The following is a 19,557-nucleotide window of genomic DNA, read 5'->3' on the forward strand; positions in this document are numbered from 1 at the left end:
TGGTTCGCATGTCTCAATCTTTTCAAAAACGAGTGAGTCCAAAGATCCATCTACATGGAGCTTCTTCATGCGTTCTATACCAATATGACTCAAATGGCAGTGCCACAAGTATGTGGTACTATCATCACTATTTTATATCTTTTGGCACGAACATGTGTATCACTGCGATCGAGATTCATTTTAGGTGCAAGACCATTGAAGGTATTATTCAAATAAACAGAGTAACCATTATTCTCCTTAAATGAATAACCGTATTGCGATAAACATAATCCAATCATGTTTATGCTCAACGCAAACACCAACTTGAAGACGTACAGACTACATCAACCGCGTTGTGCTAACGCTTCCGCTTTCGGTCTACGAGGGTACGTAGACAACACTCTCCCCTCTCGTTGCTATGCATCACCATGATCCTGTGTGTGCATAGGATTTTTTTTGAAATTACTACGTTCCCCAACAGTGGTATCAGAGCCTGGTTCTATGTGTAGATGTTATATGCACGAGTAGAACACAAGTGAGTTGTGGGCGATATAAGTCATACTGCTTACCAGCATGTCATACTTTAGTTCGGCGGTATTGTTGGATGAAGCGGCCCGGACCGACATTACGCGTACGCTTACGCGAGACTGGTTCTACCGACGTGCTTTGCGCACAGGTGGCTGGCGGGTGTCAGTTTCTTCAACTTTAGTTGAATCGAGTGTGGCTACGCCCGGTCCTTGAGAAGGTTAAAACAACACATACTTGACAAACTATCGTTGTGGTTTTGATGCGTAGGTAAGAACGGTTCTTGCTCAGCCCGTAGCAGCCACGTAAAACTTGCAACAACAAAGTAGAGGACGTCTAACTTGTTTTTGCAGGGCATGTTGTGATGTGATATGGTCAAGGCATGATGCTATATTTTATTGTATGAGATGATCATGTTTTGTAACCGAGTTATCGGCAACTGGCAGGAGCCATATGGTTGTCGCTTTATTGTATGCAATGCAGACGCCCTGTAATGCTTTACTTTATCACTAAGCGGTAGCAATAGTCGTAGAAGCATAAGTTGGCGAGACGACAACGATGCTACGATGGAGATCAAGGTGTCGCGCCGGTGACGATGGTGATCATGACGGTGCTTCGGAGATGGAGATCACAAGCACAAGATGATGATGGCCATATCATATCACTTATATTGATTGCATGTGATGTTTATCTTTTATGCATCTTATCTTGCTTTGATTGACGGTAGCATTATAAGATGATCTCTCACTAAATTATCAAGGTATAAGTGTTCTCCCTGATTATGCACCGTTGCGAAAGTTCTTCGTGCTGAGACACCACATGATGATCGGGTGTCATAGGCTCTACGTTCAAATACAACGGGTGCAAAACAGTTGCACACGCGAAATACGCAGGTTAAACTTGACGAGCCTAGCATATAACAGATATGGCCTCGGAACACTGAGACCAAAAGGTCGAGCATGAATCATATAGTAGATATGATCAACATAGTGATGTTCATCATTGAAACTACTCCATCTCACGTGATGATCGGACATGGTTTAGTTAATTTGAATCACGTGATCACTTAGAGGATTAGAGGGATGTCTATCTAAGTGGGAGTTCTTAAGTAATATGATTAATTGAACTTAAATTTATCATGAACTTAGTACCTGATAGTATTTTGCTTGTCTATATTGATTGTAGATAGATGGCCCGTGCTGTTGTTCCGTTGAATTTTAATGCGTTCCTTGAGAAAGCAAAGTTGAAAGATGATGGTAGCAATTACACGGACTGGGTCCGTAACTTGAGGATTATCCTCATTGCTGCACAGAAGAATTACGTCCTGGAAGCACCGCTAGGTGCCAGACCTGCTGCAGGAGCAACACTAGATGTTATGAACGTCTCGTAGAGCAAAGCTGATGACTACTCAATAGTTCAGTGTGCCATGACTTACGGCTTAGAACCGATACTTCAACGACGTTTTGAACGTCATGGAGCATATGAGATGTTCCAGGAGTTGAAGTTAATATTTCAAGCAAATGCCCGGATTGAGAGATATGAAGTCTCCAATAAGTTCTATAGTTGTAAGATGGAGGAGAATAGTTCTGTCAGTGAGCATATACTCAGAATGTCTGGGGTATAACAATCACTTGATTCAACTGGGAGTTAATCTTCCGGATGATAGCGTCATTGACAGAATTCTTCAATCACTGCCACCAAGCTACAAGAGCTTCGTGATGAACTATAACATGCAAGGGATGGATAAGACGATTCCCGAGCTCTTCGCAATGCTAAAAGCTGCGGAGGTAGAAATCAAGAAAGAGCATCAAGTGTTGATGGTCAACAAGACCACCAGTTTCAAGAAAAAGGGCAAAGGGAAGAAGAAGGGGAACTTCAAGAAGAACAGCAAACAAGTTGATGCTCAGGAGAAGAAACCCAAGTCTGGACCTAAGCCTGAGACTGAGTGCTTCTACTGCAAACAGACTGGTCACTGGAAGCGGAACTGCCCCAAGTATTTGGCGGATAAGAAGGATGGCAAGTTGAACAAAGGTATATGTGATATACATGTTATTGATGTGTACCTTACTAATGCTCGCAGTAGCACCTGGGTATTTGATACTGGTTCTGTTGCTAATATTTGCAACTCGAAACAGGGACTACGGATTAAGCGAAGATTGGCTAAGGACGAGGTGACGATGCGCGTGGGAAATGGTTCCAAAGTCGATGTAATCGCGGTGAGCACGCTACCTCTACATCTACCTTCGGGATTAGTTTTAGACCTGAATAATTGTTATTTGGTGCCAGCATTGAGCATGAACATTATATCTGGATCTTGTTTGATGCGAGACGGTTATTCATTTAAATCAGAGAATAATGGTTGTTCTATTTATATGAGTAATATCTTTTATGGTCATGCACCCTTGAAGAGTGGTCTATTTTTATTGAATCTTGATAGTAGTGATACACATATTCATAATATTGAAGCCAAAAGATGCAGAGTTGATAATGATAGTGCAACTTATTTGTGGCACTGCCGTTTAGGTCATATCGGTGTAAAGCGCATGAAGAAACTCCATACTGATGGACTTTTGGATCCACTTGATTATGAATCACTTGGTACTTGCGAACCGTGCCTCATGGGCAAGATGACTAAAACGTCGTTCTCCGGAACTATGGAGCGAGCAATAGATTTGTTGGAAATCATACATACAGATGTATGTGGTCCGATGAATGTTGAGGCTCGCAACGGATATCGTTATTTTCTCACCTTCACAGATGATTTAAGCAGATATGGGTATATCTACTTAATGAAACATAAGTCTGAAACATTTGAAAAGTTCAAAGAATTTCAGAGTGAAGTTGAAAATCATCATAACAAGAAAATAAAGTTTCTACGATCTGATCGTGGAGGAGAATATTTGAGTTACGAGTTTGATCTTCATTTGAAACAATGCGGAATAGTTTCGCAACTCACGCCACCCAGAACACCACAGCGTAATGGTGTGTCCGAACGTCGTAATCGTACTTTACTAGATATGGTGCGATCTATGATGTCTCTTACTGATTTACCGCTATCGTTTTGGGGTTATGCTCTAGAGACAGCTGCATTCACGTTAAATAGGGCACCATCTAAATCCGTTGAGACGACGCCTTATGAACTATGGTTTGGCAAGAAACCAAAGTTGTCGTTTCTTAAAGTTTGGGGCTGCGATGCTTATGTGAAAAAGCTTCAACCTGATAAGCTCGAACCCAAATCGGAAAAATGTGTCTTCATAGGATACCCAAAAGAGACTGTTGGGTACACCTTCTATCACAGATCCGAAGGCAAGACTTTTGTTGCTAAATTTGGAATCTTTCTAGAGAAGGAGTTTCTCTCGAAAGAAGTGAGTGGGAGGAAAGTAGAACTTGATGAGGTAACTGTACCTGCTCCTTTATTGGAAAGTAGTTCGTCACAGAAACCGGTTCCTGTGACACCTACACCAATTAGTGAGGAAGTTAATGATGATTCATGAAACTTCAGAACAAGTTGTTACTGAACCTCATAGGTCAACCAGAGTAAGATCCGCACTAGAGTGGTATGGTAATCTTGTTCTGGAGGTTATGTTACTAGACCATGACGAACCTACGAACTATGAAGAAGCGATGGTGAGACCAGATTCCGCAAAATGGCTTGAGGCCATGAAATCTGAGATGGGATCCATGTATGAGAACAAAGTGTGGACTTTGGTTGACTTGCCCGATGATCGGCAAGCCATTGAGAATAAATGGATCTTCAAGAAGAAGACTGACGCTGACGGTAATATTACTGTCTATAAAGCTCGACTTGTTGCGAAAGGTTTTCGACAAGTTCACGGGATTGACTACGATGAGACTTTCTCACCCGTAGCGATGCTTAAGTCTGTCTGAATCATGTTAGCAATTGCCGCATTTTATGATTATGAAATTTGGCAAATGGATGTCAAAACTGCATTCCTGAATGGATTTCTGGAAGAAGAGTTGTATATGATGCAACCGGAAGGTTTTGTCGATCCAAAAGGAGCTAACAAAGTGTGCAAGCTCCAGCGATCCATTTATGGACTGGTGCAAGCCTCTCGGAGGTGGAATAAACGCTTTGATAGTGTGATCAAAGCATTTGGTTTTATACAGACTTTTGGAGAAGCCCGTATTTACAAGAAAGTGAGTGGGAGCTCTATAGCATTTCTGATATTATATGTGGATGACATATTGCTGATTGGAAATGATATAGAATTTCTGGATAGCATAAAGGGATACTTGAATAAGAGTTTTTCAATGAAGGACCTCGGTGAAGCTGCTTATATATTGGGCATCAAGATCTATAGAGATAGATCAAGACGCTTAATTGGACTTTCACAAAGCACATACCTTGACAAAGTTTTGAAGAAGTTCAAAATGGATCAAGCAAAGAAAGGGTTCTTGCCTGTGTTACAAGGTGTGAAGTTGAGTAAGACTCAATGCCCGACCACTGCAAAAGATAGAGAGAAGATGAAAGATGTTCCCTATGCTTCAACCATAGGCTCTATCATGTATGCAATGCTGTGTACCAGACCTGATGTGTGCCTTGCTATAAGTTTAGCAGGGAGGTACCAAAGTAATCCAGGAGTGGATCACTGGACAGCGGTCAAGAACATCCTGAAATACCCTAAAAGGACTAAGGATATGTTTCTCGTTTATGGAGGTGACAAAGAGCTAGTCGTAAATGGTTACGTCAATGCAAGCTTTGACACTGATCCGGACGATTCTAAATCGCAAACCGGATACATGTTTACATTGAACGGTGGAGCTGTCAGTTGGTGCAGTTCTAAACAAAGCGTTGTGGCAGGATCTACGTGTGAAGTGGAGTACATAGCTGCTTCGGAAGCAGCACATGAAGGAGTCTGGATGAAGGAGTTCATATCCGATCTAGGTGTCGTACCTAGTGCATCGGGTCCAATGAAAATCTTTTGTGACAATACTGGTGCAATTGCCTTGGCAAAGGAATCCAGATTTCACAAGAGAACCAAGCACATCAAGAGACGCTTCAACTCCATCCGGGATCTAGTCCAGCTGGGAGACATAGAAATTTGCAAGATACATACGGATCTGAATGTTGCAGACCCATTGACTAAGCCTCTTCCACGAGCAAAACATGATCAGCACCAAGGCTCCATGGATGTTAGAATCATTACTGTGTAATCTAGATTATTGACTCTAGTGCAAGTGGGAGACTGAAGGAAATATGCCCTAGAGGCAATAATAAAGTTATTATTTATTTCCTTATATCATGATAAATGTTTATTATTCATGCTAGAATTGTATTAACCGGAAACATAATACTTGTGTGAATACATAGACAAACAGAGTGTCACTAGTATGCCTCTACTTGACTAGCTCGTTGATCAAAGATGGTTATGTTTCCTAGCCATTGACATGAGTTGTCATTTGATTAACGGGATCACATCATTAGAAGAATGATGTGATTGACTTGACCCATTCCGTTAGCTTAGCACACGATCGTTTAATATTCTGCTATTGCTTTCTTCATGACTTATACATGTTCCTATGACTATGAGATTATGCAACTCCCGTTTACCGGAGGAACACTTTGTGTGCTACCAAACGTCACAACGTAACTGGGTGATTATAAAGGTGCTCTACAGGTGTCTCCGAAGGTACTTGTTGGGTTGGCGTATTTCGAGATTAGGAATTGTCACTCCGATTGTCGGAGAGGTATCTCTAGGCCCACTCGGTAATGCACATCACTATAAGCCTTGCAAGCATTGCAACTAATGAGTTAGTTGCGGGATGATGTATTACAGAACGAGTAAAGAGACTTGCCGGTAACGAGATTGAACTAGGTATTGAGATACCGACGATCGAATCTCGGGCAAGTAACATACCGATGACAAAGGGAACAACGTATGTTGTTATGCGGTCTGACCGATAAAGATCTTCGTAGAATATGTGGGAGCCAATATAAGCATCCAGGTTCCGCTATTGGTTATTGACCGGAGACGTGTCTCGGTCATGTATACATAGTTCTCGAACCCGTAGGGTCCGCACGCTTAAAGTTTCGATGACAGTTATATTATGAGTTTATATGTTTTGATGTACCGAAGGTTGTTCGGAGTCCCGGATGTGATCACGGACATGACGAGGAGTCTCGAAATGGTCGAGACGTAAAGATCGATATATTGGACGACTATGTTTGGACACCGGAAAGGTTCGGACATTTATCGGAGTACCGGGGGTTACCGGACCCCCCCCCCCCCGGAACTAATGGGCCTTGTTGGGCCCTAGTGGAGAGAGAGAGGGGCCGGCCAGGGCAAGAGGCGCGCCCCTCCCCTTGAGTCCGAATAGGACAAGGAAGGGGGGCGGCGCCCCCCTTGCCTTTCCCCTCTCCCACTCCTTCCTTCCCCCTCCTTCTTGGACTAGGAAAGGGAGGGGCAAACCTACTTGGAGTAGGTTTCCCCCTCCTAGGGCGCGCCACCCCCTTGGCCGGACCTCTCCTCCTCCCCCCCTTTATATACGGAGGAGGGGGCACCCCATAGACACAACAATTGATCATTGATCTCTTAGCCGTGTGCGGTGCCCCCCTCCACCAGAATCCACCTCGATAATATCGTAGCGGTGCTTAGGCAAAGCCCTGCGTCGGTAGAACATCATCATCGTCACCACGCCGTCGTGCTGATGAAACTCTCCCTCAAAGCTCGGCTGGATCGGAGTTCGAGGGACGTCATCGAGCTGAACGTGTGCTGAACTCGGAGGTGCCGTGCGTTCGGTACTTGATCGATCGGATCGTGAAGACGTACGACTACATCAACCGCGTTGTGCTAACGCTTCCGCTGTCGGTCTACGAGGGTATGTAGACAACTCTCCCCTCTCTTTGCTATGCATCACCATGATCCTGTGTGTGCGTAGGAATTTTTTTGAAATTACTACGTTCCCCAACACTTAATACACTAGATGCATGTTGGATAGCGGTCGATGTGTGGAGTAATAGTAGTAGATGCAGAATCGTTTTGGTCTACTACTCTTGGACGTGATGCCTATGTATGATCATTGCCTTGGATATCTTCATAATTATTTGCTTTTCTATCAATTGCTCAACAATAATTTGTTTACCCACCATATGCTATTTTCTCGAGAGAAGCCTCTAGTGAAAACTATGGCCCCCGGTTCTATCTTTTATCATATAAAAATCCTAAAAATACCTTGCTGCAATTTTCTTTTTTTTTGCAATTTAGTTAGATCTATTTATCAAATCGCATACAATTTAATCTTGCTTGTAACCTTTGAGGGATTGACAACCCCTTCACGTGTTAGGTTGCAAGTATTTGTTGTTTCTGTGCAGGTGTTGTTTACATAGTGTTGCTTGGTTCTCCTACTGGATTGATAACCTTGGTTTCATAACTGAGGAAAATACTTACCTCTGTTGTACTGCATCATCCTCTCCTCTTCAGGGAAACACCAACGCGGATCATAAGTAGCACTCTGCGAGGTGAACACGGAGTTGGAGGAAGTCTTCACAGACATGGAGTCCGGCGAGGAGCTGGAGTTGCGGGCAACGGCCATTGACCAGGAAGTCGGTCAATCCAACACTGCTGGCACGGAGGTCGTCAACATCTCCAATGACGAGTAGAACTAGGGTAGTCTTATCTATGTATTATGTAGTATGTAGCTTATTTTACGTTGCATGATGTAGTATGGAAACATGCATGAGGTGATATTTGAGGTTTGTAGTTGCAGCGGATGAAAATGAGGGGTGATCGAGCCCTGTCCGTGGATACCCCTGGACGCATCCATGGACATACGAGGGGTCACTTTTGACGAGCCCAATTGTAGATGCTCTTATACAATGTGGGTTGGTCCAAAAGTTGGAAACATAGATGGATGTTGACCCCTAACTTTGAAAGAGATAAGCACGACAATATACTCATTTTTATAGTTCTTTTATCCTTATTGAGTATAGGAAAGCTGCACTATTAAGAGGGGTATCTCGATGAACTTAGAGTGAAGCCACGATTCTTTCATATAGCCAAATATCCACATCCTAATTTCTACGATAAGTGCCACTCAAATAGCCAAGTTATTGATCTTGTCACAATCAAAACGTGTTATTTCATTGTGCCACGAAAAGTCCTTGAAGGTTCCGGGGTAACCTTCTAGGCGAGCCAAAATCTGGTGCTACCCCTCGCGCTGCATCAGGTGGACATGAGAAGCCTATGATGCCACACGGAGTTAGCTTTGGAATCCGGCACACCCTTCGACGCTACTTCCGGGTGACAATAGAGGCATCTGCTATCTTGTGGAGTCAGTGCCCTAGAGTCATGCCCGGAATCTGGGATGCCCCGAAAGGTATCTCCAAAGTTTCCGGACGACATTTTGGGTGGTGTTGAAAGGTATCCAATGGGCAAAATTTGCGTGGAACAATAAAAGTTCCACCTTCTTCCCCAAGGGTTATCCTTTCCCCCATTCAAGTTGAGCTTCCTTATCGCTCATACTGCATTTTCTCAAATATCAAAAGCCCCGTAACCTCCACGCCCCGCAATCAAATCATTCTACTCTTTTGAGGGAAAAGAGAGAGGAGCCTCCGATCTATATTTCCATCGAAGGAATTTGAGTTCTCCTTTGAGTTCATTGAAGGTTTGTTACTCTTGGGCGGTAGGAGTCTCCGGGAAGGAATTAACTTGTGATTTGCACTGAAAGTTTGTGAAGGTTTGGAAGCCGCCTCAAAGTCTACCACTACTGGTTGTGAATCGCTTGGTGATATCTCTAGGAGAAGTTGGTTAGCCTTTTCGATGTTGGTGTGCCTTCATGGTAACATCCACCCCTCCATCGCTGACTAATTTCCCTCTTAGGAAGTAAATATTGGGCTACATCTTCTTCTCTGTGGTTTCCGCTTATTTTATACCCAACTCATTTACTTGTGGTTTACTTTGGTCACTCAACCTTTGAAACATCATATAGGTTGTATATGTCATCGTAGCATTGTTTAGGTTCACACTTTATGCAGCAGAAAAGCTAAACTTGCTGATAAGTGTAGTATAAAATTAGTTGTCCCTATTCAACCCTCTCTAGGTCCATCTCGATCAATTAGTTGTCCCTATTCAACCCTCTGCAGGTTCATCTCGATCATTTCAATTGATATCAGAGCTTTGCAGTCTTTTACATAGCTTAATGTCGTAGAGACAGATGATCACCGAGGAGGAAGTCTCAAGGCCCTCGCGGAAGCTTCCAACCCCTTAACTGAGGGAACCTCGAAAGAGGATAGGCTTTATACATCCACGACGGAACAATATGGTGATGCATGAGATTGTGAGATTTGGTTTTGTTAACCATTCTGATGATCTCTTGTTAATAGTGTTCTGCCTTGCGTGGTACACGCTTAATGGATGATTATGATATATGGGGTGTTTTTTTTTGGAAGTGTCATTCTTGTTGCTTCTATGCGCACATGCAAATAACTCATCACATATCTGTTCTATGGCTTGTGCTTTATGCACTCGTGCGCGTTAAATATGGATCGTATCGGAACTATTTTTGCAAAATGTGGTGAAAAGTGACCACACTTCTAAAATGTCCTCCAAGTTATCACCGCTTCACAAATAGGTGTTCTAGATAGATATAAGAATTAACTCGAAATTTTCTATACGATTCACTAGCCTTCGCTATCAAAGCAGTGACGCTGCTACAGTTCCGAAGATCTCATCATTGTGGAACACGAGAGTTCAACGCGTTGCGAATGGCCGTTTAAAACATAATAGTACGACGCATTCTGTGTTAAACGAGGCTGCTTGTCGATGATTCTCTATCTGATTTAACCCTTTATTGAAATATGCATGCGGGGAATCTTTCTGAGGGATGCTGTGCAATCTGTTTTGGGTCGGTGATCCGTTGCTGTCGAACATGCCCAGCCTGTGGCGTATGACGTCGATCACCCGTTGAACACATCTCACGCGTTCGTAGCTACTTACAATAATTCAGCGGCAGAAGAAGAAGAGAAACGTGCGGTGATGTACATTGTGTGCAATGCCATGCCATCGAAGAAGAGTGCAGATGCACACAATGCGGTGCGACCGACCAACAAAATCAAATTATCGGCGACTTCTGTTGATCTCATCTCCGTCGAGATCGAGACTCACTCGAGAGCGATCCTTATTTACGGGGCTTTTCTTCTGGACTCCCAGAGCGGCCAAGGCGAAGAGGACATCAGAGCGCGTGCGCTGGCTAGGGAGAGGGGGGGCGGGGCAATGGTGAGCACGAGCACCCACACGTCGGTGCAGCGGCGGCGGAGGCAATGGACGCTGGCGCTGGTGACGGTGGCGTCGCTGCTGGAGCGCGCCGACGAGGCCCTGCTGCCGGCCGTGTACAGGGAGGTGGGCGCCGAGCTGGGCGCCTCCCCGGCCGCGCTGGGCTCCCTCACGCTGTGCCGCGCGCTCGTCCAGGCCGTGTGCTACCCGCTCGCGGCGTGCGCCGCGGCGCGCCACGACCGCGCGCGCGTCGTCGCCGCGGGCGCCTTCCTCTGGGCCGTCGCCACCATACTCGTCGGCGTCTCCGGCACTTTTCTCCAGGTCAGCAGCGCATGCAGCCACCTCATGTTCCTTGAATGGTGGGAACGGTAAACACTGCTAAAACACGCTACTTTTTCCAGATGGCGATCGCGAGGGGGTTTAACGGCGTCGGCCTGGCGCTGGTGGTGCCGGCGATGAACTCCCTGGCGGCCGACTACAGCGACGACACGACGCGCGGCTCGGCGTTCGGGTGGCTGGGGATGGCGAGCCGCCTGGGCGCCATGATGGGGGGCACACTCGGCGTGCTGCTCGCGCCCACGACCTTCCTCGGCGTCCCCGGCTGGCGCCTGGCATTCCACGTACTCGCGCTTCTCAGCGTCGCGCTGGCCGTCTCGACGTGGTTCCTCGCCTCAGACCCCCGTCCGCCCAGCACGTCCGAGAAGAGCACGGCATCGGTGGCCAGGGAGCTCCTCGGAGAGGCCAAGGACGTGGTGCGCTTGCCGACGTTCCAGATCCTGGTGGCGCAGGGGGTGGCCGGGTCGGTGCCGTGGACGGCGCTCACCTTCGCCGCCATGTGGCTGGAGCTCGTGGGGTTCACGCACTGGGAGACCAGCGTCATCATCAACCTCAACCAGCTGACCGGGGCGCTCGGCTCGCTGTTCGCCGGGCTCATCGGGGACCCCATGGCCCGGCGGTTCCCGAACGCCGGCAGGGTCGCGCTGGCGCAGGTGAGCACGGCGTCGACCGTCCCGGTCGCCGCCGTCCTGCTGCTCGCGCTGCCCATCGACCCCTCGGCCGGGGCCGCGTACGCCGCCGCCTTCGCCGTCCTGGGCTTCGTCATGCCCTGGTGTCCCCCGGCCACCAACAAGTGAGTAGTCTAATGCTGGTGGCAAAACTTTGCATTCTTTGCATGCTCCGCTGCTGGCTAACTGGGGTACCTTTGCAGCCCAATACTCGCGGAGATCGTGCCGGCGAAGGCGAGGACGACGGTGTACGCGCTGGACAGGTTCTTCGAGACGATCTTCTCGTCGTTCGCGCCGGCCGTCGTGGGCATCCTGGCGGAGCGGGTCTTCGGATACAAGCCGGCGTCGGGCGCCACCGGGAAGACTGAACGGGAGAACGCCGGCGCGCTGGCGAAGGCTGTTTTCGCGGAGATCGCCGTGCCCATGGCCATCTGCTGCAGCATCTACTCCATGCTCTACTGCACGTACCCAGCAGACAGGCAGCGCGCGCAGAAGGCAGCTCTGATTGCGCCGGAAGAACAGGACTGTGAAGATGCTACTTCTAGTACTGCTACTGGGGTGGATGGCTTAAACCAGGCATTGCTAGCCAGAAGTGACTAGCAACATATCTAAGCATAGATGAAATGACTAGCAACATATCTAAGACTAGCCAAATGGACAAAAATGTATATATTTTTGTAGGTCCACGCAGGAGGCAATTTACAGGCTTTACAGCCATATATTCAAGAATAGATGCAATTTACGCGCTATACAGCCATATGTTCAAGGCAAGATCTCCCATGCAATTCTTAATCCTCTAAACAAAAATATAAATATGCACCCCTGATTTCCAGTATCGAAGACGGCATACGAGTTAGATGAGCAGAAAAATATTTTACACAAAAGAAAAATGTTAGATGGGACTAAACGAGCACACAAGTTAACTAGGTCAAGGAGCTACGGCAGACAGGACCAAATAATTCAAAATTCTTTAGACCGAACAACTTTCTATAAACCAAGATTCAGCATGCTGTCACAAATTATTCCCTTTATAAACCAATTACAGAGAAAAAAGAAGACGAAATGAAAAATAAGAGCAACCATTCATCAAACCACTAAATTGTTTCCAGTGATTACCCTGCACAAAGTAAACAATTATGTTAGAAAATAGGTGTTTCAATTATAAATATAATACAAATTAATGAGCATAATTCACAAGGGTCTATAATAGGCTACGGCTAGATTAGCTTGAAGAGTATGTGAAGTTGATAAAGGTTGCTGCAAGAGCTACCAAGTTAAAATAAATAGGATCAATACAAATACACAACAAATAAATCAATGCATCAAAACTTCAAAAGGAAAGGGAAAGCGAGATGTTGCTAGCTGAAAGCTGACAAAATCTATTATTGTCCAAAAGAAACAGTACCATGAATACTACAACAAAGTTGACTACGAAATGATGCTTACCTACTTACAAATCCAAGAAGCCTTCACATCTGTCCACTAAACCCGAACATGTCCTGGATGTCTCCACTGCTTCCAATGCTGTGACTCAAGCTGTTAGTTGGAGATTCAATCTCATCCACTGCAAAGCGGTTTGGGATGCAAGCACCCTTCCCAACAAATCCAAGATTTTTTCCTCGTCCTTGATCTGGCAATTTCCCGAGGGCTGCATTTGAACTCTGAAAGCTAGACGAACTGGACACTGGCTGACTTGGCCCAACAGTATTTCTATAACCATCCATATTTTGCAAAGAAGACCAGCCACCTGTGACATCATTTGGACTCTGCAGAAAACCGAACTGTGCATTTTTTGACTGAGAAGACAGCAAGCCGGAATCCATATGGTTGGCATAAGCATAGTTTTGGTTAAGAGAGTCAGTGCTCTCAGTCTTTAGAACACCAGGTGGTTTAGAGCCCATTCCCATAGAGTTCTGATTAACCAGATATGGAGTATTACCAGTTTGAAAGCTACTTATTCCTTGTGATGGCATCACATTTGAGTTACGATTCATGAGACCGGGAAGATTTCCTCCATGGCTACTAATGAAAGGCTGACTGGTTGAAGCTTGGTTAATCAGATCAATCCCACCTAACAGACTGTTTGATGATTGAGAAGTTGGGAGAACAAGTTCAGGCTTCATGGATGGAGGAATGCCTGTTAGAAAACCTGACGATTGAGAAGGTATAATCAAGGAATTTTGATTAGCAGAGAGGCCCTCGCTAGCTGGGAAAGTATTTAATGACTGAGATGGCATTACTATGCCGGAAGGTTTGACATCTAGAGTGTGAAGGGTTCCCGACAGCATGGTATCTGGCTGCTGTTGCAATTCGTGCAAGACCATATTGCTATTCTGAGAATTATTCACATTACCCAGTGCACTCATTGAATCTGACATACCAAGTTTGTTATTGGGCCAAGCTGAAAAAGAAGGCATTCTTCCAGCTGCAGGGTTGTTTTGGGGTAATGCCGCATATGAATTATTCTGGACCTTGTATATCGGCTGCCCAAATGCTATTTGCTCTCCATGGGGCTTATTTCCTTTGACTGCAGCAAGTCGTAGAGATGACTGGTCCCTTCCAGGCAACACCAGGCTGTTTGTAGGTCGTCCTAGGAGCTCATCCTGCAAAGCTGCCAGGGCTTGAGGAGGGATTTGACCTGAAGCAGCCAAAGCTTGGAAATCAAGTCCTCCCAAGGAGGCCACTTGAGCACTAGATGCAGGCACACCATATGGATTGGCCATTCCTGCATGATGCTGAGCTATCCTTTTCAGATACAATCTGAATTTCTGCAAATAGAAAAAAATGCATTCCTTTCAACATGATTATCATGTATACCTGACATAAAGTTACCGCAAGAAATCAACTCAGCATACTGCTTCACAAAAAACAAATTACAACTGCTATTCCCTCGCAGCTGACGCGGTCTTCAAGATGTAACTTTGACCACTGATTTACAATACAGCATATGTACAAGACTAACAAACATAATAGTATTCAACAAACATTTTTTGAGACAAATCTAGAAATATGATTTTTCAAATTTTCAAACGGAATAATTAAAATGATATTTGTAGTCAGGTTTAAAAATATGACTGAAGGCATGTCCAAAAATGTCACTTATATGATGAATCTGGAGGTAATAAGGATAGTTTTGGGCTCAGAAGACATCAGGCAATATAACCTGTTGGAACTAATGGAATGCACAAAGGAGATAACTAGCATGTCAGCGTCAAACCACTAAAAATAGGGAATGCTTCTTGTCATACATCTACAAAAATATTTCATTCATGTTCTCACAGTATTTTTTAGTTAAAATCTACAACTTGAGGCAATTGCTTTTAGAGCAAAAAAATTTAAGCTGCACTGTAGTCACTAAAGCATAATTTTCTGAAAATCAAAACTAATTCTAACAGAAAGCCCTTAATTCATATTGCTAACTAAGCTAGAGAAGATTCTTCGAGCTAGGGATATTGAGGTGTAAAATGTACACAATTACTAACATCCAGGAGCGTAGAAAACAGTAAAATAGAGAAGTCGCCAGTAAACATAAGTTCAATACATCATCTCATTAAGGATACTAAAAAGGTAGCAAGATTGAAGACAATAATCAAACCTGCAAATGGCTGGCGACGTTTTCCCTAGTTAAACCAGGGACATTCATCAGCTCCAAAATTTTCTTGGGAACAGCTTCTGTAGAAATATTAAAAATAAAATGAGACAAAAGTGGAGAGAATTGGCATACTTCTAAATCATAGGTGTTCAACAGTAACTACACTTGCTTGATAAAACTAATATAGAAAGGACTTTTACCCTCCTTACAGTAATGTACTAATAAACACCAAAGTTGATAAAATAAGTGCTAAAGCAGGTAACAAAAGCTTACTGTCTATTCCGAGGTGATTAACTGCATTTACAAATTGTTGATGGAGCTCAACTGACCAAACAACTCTTGGTTTCTTCGAATTATTAGAAGGATCGCCACTTTCCAATTCACTGTCATCCTCTTCTTTATCCCGTTTCTTTTTCTGAGACTTCCAGCTATCCTCAGCTCCATCATTTGCAGAAGAAGCATACTCATTATCATTATTGGTTAGTCTGTTCCGATCTGTATCATCTAAGCTACCTGAATGCTCATGTTCCTTGTTTCCACCAAACTTTTTCCTCACAACATGTTGCCAGATGTTTTTTAACTCTTCCATCCTGACAGGTTTAATCAAATAATCACAGGCTCCATGTTTTATTCCTTTCATTACTAGATCTGTCCTTGAATCAGCAGACATCACTGAAATGTCATCAACAAGCTTTAGTATTGCATCCCATTCACAAGTGAACATACTGAATAGGAGATAGGAGAATCTTTTTCTCGAACGCAGGAGATAGTAGAATTTACTTACTAATAACTGGAAGATCCATCTCAAGGCCTACAAGTTCAAGTAACCTGAATCCATTCATATCAGGCATGTGAACATCACTAATTATAACATCAAAAGCACCCCTGTTCTCTCGCAGCATAGCTAATGCTCTCGTGGCCTGAGAACAAGTTGTAGCTGCACAAAAGAAAGGATTATATGATGGAGCAGAAAACAACGCAGTAAACATATATTGGACAGAGCAACATTACACTGGAGGCAGTGACAGTATAATGCGTCTACCGAATGAATAAGTCAAGTATATCCAGACAGAACGTTTCAAGATGTTCGTGGGTGTGCAAAATGTTTTGAGCTGTCCTGTTCTATATTTGGGAGCAGCTCTCAGGGAAGAGCGTCCTCCAGGCAGCCAACCAGAGGGTGCTTCTACCACATGACGCATGTCTTGTCCTGAGACATTAGGAGATTCATTTTCTGGTTCCCGAGCGTTTTTCTACTGGTCTTTCTTTTGTATCTGCTTACTTCAGGTTTTGTCTTACATGGAACATGGTGGATATTTTTTGTGCAGTTATTACCCAAAGTAAACCTTGCCAAATAAAAACGTCACAGACGCTACAAGCTCCATGGAGTCACAGGCCTTTGGCCTTTCAACTTTTCTATAGATATTGAAAGGGGGGCATAGGTTAGAGCACTCATTCATCAAAGACGACATGAGATGTAATGCTCACTACCAACTGCACTAAATCACCATGCATTCAGCGCAGAAGGCAGGACCACTAATTTCACTGAAATAAGTACAAGTGGGTCTATATTTGAAGATCTTGCTGCAGAAGATATAATGAAGCAAATGGATCATTATTTGAAGTGCGATTGAAAAGCAACAACAAAATTTATTAGAGAATTAAAAACATATACCCATGCACCCAGAAGAGAAATGAAATAGTGCAAGCCATGCAAGCATGGCTCCCATCATGGAAAAACCATGCACACCTTGTCCGATTGCAACACGAGCAAGCAGATGGTGGTGCCACGTGTCAAGCCGCCAAGGATGCTGAACCGACTTTTGAAATGGTGCCAACTACTTAGAATTTACATTTATATTTATAGTAGGAAACATCATTCAATTGTAGCAACATTGGATAAGACAATCAAATCCAACACCTTGTTTTGTTGCGACACAAGCAAGCACATGGCGTCGCCACGTGTGTCAAGAATGCTGGACTGACCTTTGGAAAGGGTAAGCGTTAAAATCATTCAACTGGAGCAACATCAGATAAGACAATCGAGTCCAGCAGCCTCTGATGCTAATTTTCTCGACCAGTATGTCCAGCAAATGGAGACAGACATGTCCCCTCCTACATATTAGATTTGTACCAAACCAGCATTCATAGCACACTTACTGTGGTTCGGGGGGTACAACCTCCAAAGGTTGTAACCTTCAAGCTTCCTAGGACAAAAGCTACCCAGCCACATGAATGCCTAGTAAGCACACTATGCACGGAATAGGAAAATTAAGCAATAGCAGTAATAACAATACAACACAATCAGGAGCATGGTTCTCTTCTTACACTATTTCCCTATGTATGTGTCTGGGCATTTGCGCCCGAGCTCATATATGCAGTGAATAATAGAAACAACATTAAGGTTGCGCAAATAAATAGACACAGGCATTACAGTTGAGCAAATAGATGCATCGTTACTAATTGGGTTGAGCTAGCATCGCAGCGCAGGGAAACACTCCCATGTCAGCCCTGATCAGATGGTACATGTTTCCCGTTGGATTATATTGACAGCGTGTTGAAGTACGTGTACTAACTTACTGTTCCCAAATAGAACCAAACTGTACATCAACCATTTTCGGTCATTGGGCCTAAAATAAGATTACTACGGTGATAAAAGGCAAAAAATAGGTGCATCAACTATCTATTCCTAAAGACATTGCATGCGCTGTTTATGTGCTAGCTAGAATCATAACTGGAAACTCGCGTGAATCACCAGAATCTAATCCTAATACTCCTGCAAATGGATTGAGCATTGCAAATTAGCAATCAGTAACAATAGACACGAGCCTGCTCAGATTCTTCCCACACAACGAATCCAGCCAGATCTCCAACGCAATTACCAGTCCTTAATCAAACACAATCAGAAATCCATTCCCCAGACAGATAAAACCGGGAGAAGGGGGCACAATTTCTCGAAAACGGAGGATTACAAGACCGTTGAGAATCCCCTAGAAACACGGAAAGAGCAAATCAAACTCGTAATAAGCATGAGCTTTCCAACTATGGAAAGACCAAAACACGGCTACGAAGTTACGGAGCCTATAGGCCGCCAGACCTACGTACGTCGGCACCCAATCAGGCGGCACCAGAGCAACATGACACCACACCACAGCAAGCGAGACGGGAAGGAGAGGAGAATCCGCTCACCGTCGTAGCGGCACTGGACGAGCATCCTCTTGAGCACGGCGAGGCACGTCTGGTCGTCGTCGACGACCAGCACCTTCATCCCCACCGGGAACTGGTCCCCGCCGCCGGCCTCCTCCGGCGGCGCCATCACGCCGGCGAAAGCCTCACCAGCCCCCTCACTCCCTCGGAGAATCACGCGCGAATCGCCTCCATCGCGGCCGCAGATCCGGCTCGGTGCGCGCGGCGTGCTCGGGCTCCGGCTGCGGCGCCGCGGATTCGGGCAGCGGGAGGGCCGTGGGGGAAAGGGAGCAGCAGCGCAGGGGAGGGAGGGAGGGAGGAAGAAGAGGTGGTGGGCTGCGGAGGAGGAGGGAGGGAGGGAGGGGGGAGACTAAATCGCTAAGCGTGATTAGTAAAGCAAGTAAATTACGAGATTTCGGGATTAAATTCTGTCAGGGGAGGAGCGATTAGGAGTTAATGATTCCGCGGGGCGCTCTCTCTCCCCCCGCCCTGCTGCGCTTTCCACTTGCGGCGGCTGTCTTTTTTTCCTCCTCCTCCTGCCTGGGGTGGCTGCGTGCGCGCTTAGCTGGCGGCTACCCGGCGCTTCCTTTTGAAAACAGGTTGTATTGATTTTCCACTGATTTCTTTCCATAATTCTATGATTTCCTTCCCTTGTTTACGCCTTTTCGCCAGATGGAATTGATTAACTTTCCTTCGGCCGGGCGTGGAGTACTGTGTAACGGCTGTTAATATTCGCTGGATTTGAAGCGTGGCCATAAATTTCCAAAGAAGGGAATATTGCCTTAAAGGACTAGAAAACTGGCGCGACGGTACGAGCTGCATACACGTATCGAGAGTGATCCTCCTCGCTGGCCATAAAATACTAGACAACTGGCGTGACCCTCCGAGCTGCATCCACGTAACGAGAGCGGTCCTCCTCGCCGCTTCCCCCTTCCTTTCGTGCACTAGCCACTCCATCTTCTTCCACTGGTCGAGCTAGCGCATGCTTGACAAATCTGAGCGACTGCCTCAACCCCATCAATGGACTCGCTTTAAAGTCTAA

General features: G+C 45.2%; 2 protein-coding genes across 2 annotated transcripts; one reads left to right on the forward strand and one right to left on the reverse strand.

Moving 5' to 3' along the window:
• The first annotated feature begins 9,924 nt into the window (after nucleotides 1–9,924).
• Nucleotides 9,925–12,471, forward strand: LOC109733263 (uncharacterized). The gene is made up of 3 exons (XM_020292458.4): nucleotides 9,925–11,057; nucleotides 11,138–11,865; nucleotides 11,944–12,471. The coding sequence occupies exons 1-3, from the start codon at nucleotides 10,500–10,502 to the stop codon at nucleotides 12,338–12,340; spliced, it is 1,683 nt and encodes a 560-aa protein (XP_020148047.1). The 5' UTR covers nucleotides 9,925–10,499; the 3' UTR covers nucleotides 12,341–12,471.
• Nucleotides 12,472–12,696: 225 nt separating this feature from the next.
• LOC109733290 (two-component response regulator ORR21) lies at nucleotides 12,697–19,074 on the reverse strand. The gene is made up of 6 exons (XM_040387346.3): nucleotides 18,519–19,074; nucleotides 16,117–16,269; nucleotides 15,606–16,004; nucleotides 15,336–15,412; nucleotides 13,187–14,508; nucleotides 12,697–12,857 (listed from the first exon to the last, which is right to left on the reverse strand). Exons 1-5 carry the CDS (start codon nucleotides 18,643–18,645, stop codon nucleotides 13,210–13,212), a joined length of 2,055 nt encoding a protein of 684 aa, XP_040243280.1. The 5' UTR covers nucleotides 18,646–19,074; the 3' UTR covers nucleotides 12,697–12,857; nucleotides 13,187–13,209.
• Between the last annotated feature and the right edge of the window lie 483 nt (nucleotides 19,075–19,557).

This window comes from Aegilops tauschii, chromosome 4 (assembly GCF_002575655.3).
Source record: "Aegilops tauschii subsp. strangulata cultivar AL8/78 chromosome 4, Aet v6.0, whole genome shotgun sequence".
NCBI lineage: Eukaryota > Viridiplantae > Streptophyta > Magnoliopsida > Poales > Poaceae > Aegilops > Aegilops tauschii.

Excerpts from the sequence above, each read along its gene's own strand:
- LOC109733263 (XM_020292458.4), top strand. The coding sequence starts at position 10,500 with ATGTACATTGTGTGCAATGCCATGCCATCGAAGAAGAGTGCAGATGCA. Across the intron at positions 11,058-11,137 it reads TCTCCGGCACTTTTCTCCAG|ATGGCGATCGCGAGGGGGTT; the intron begins GTCAGCAGCGCA and ends TACTTTTTCCAG. Across the intron at positions 11,866-11,943 it reads TGTCCCCCGGCCACCAACAA|CCCAATACTCGCGGAGATCG; the intron begins GTGAGTAGTCTA and ends GTACCTTTGCAG.
- LOC109733290 (XM_040387346.3), bottom strand. The coding sequence starts at position 18,645 with ATGGCGCCGCCGGAGGAGGCCGGCGGCGGGGACCAGTTCCCGGTGGGG. Across the intron at positions 15,413-15,605 it reads TAATCACCTCGGAATAGACA|AAGCTGTTCCCAAGAAAATT; the intron begins GTAAGCTTTTGT and ends ATATTTCTACAG. Across the intron at positions 14,509-15,335 it reads ACGTCGCCAGCCATTTGCAG|AAATTCAGATTGTATCTGAA; the intron begins GTTTGATTATTG and ends TTCTATTTGCAG.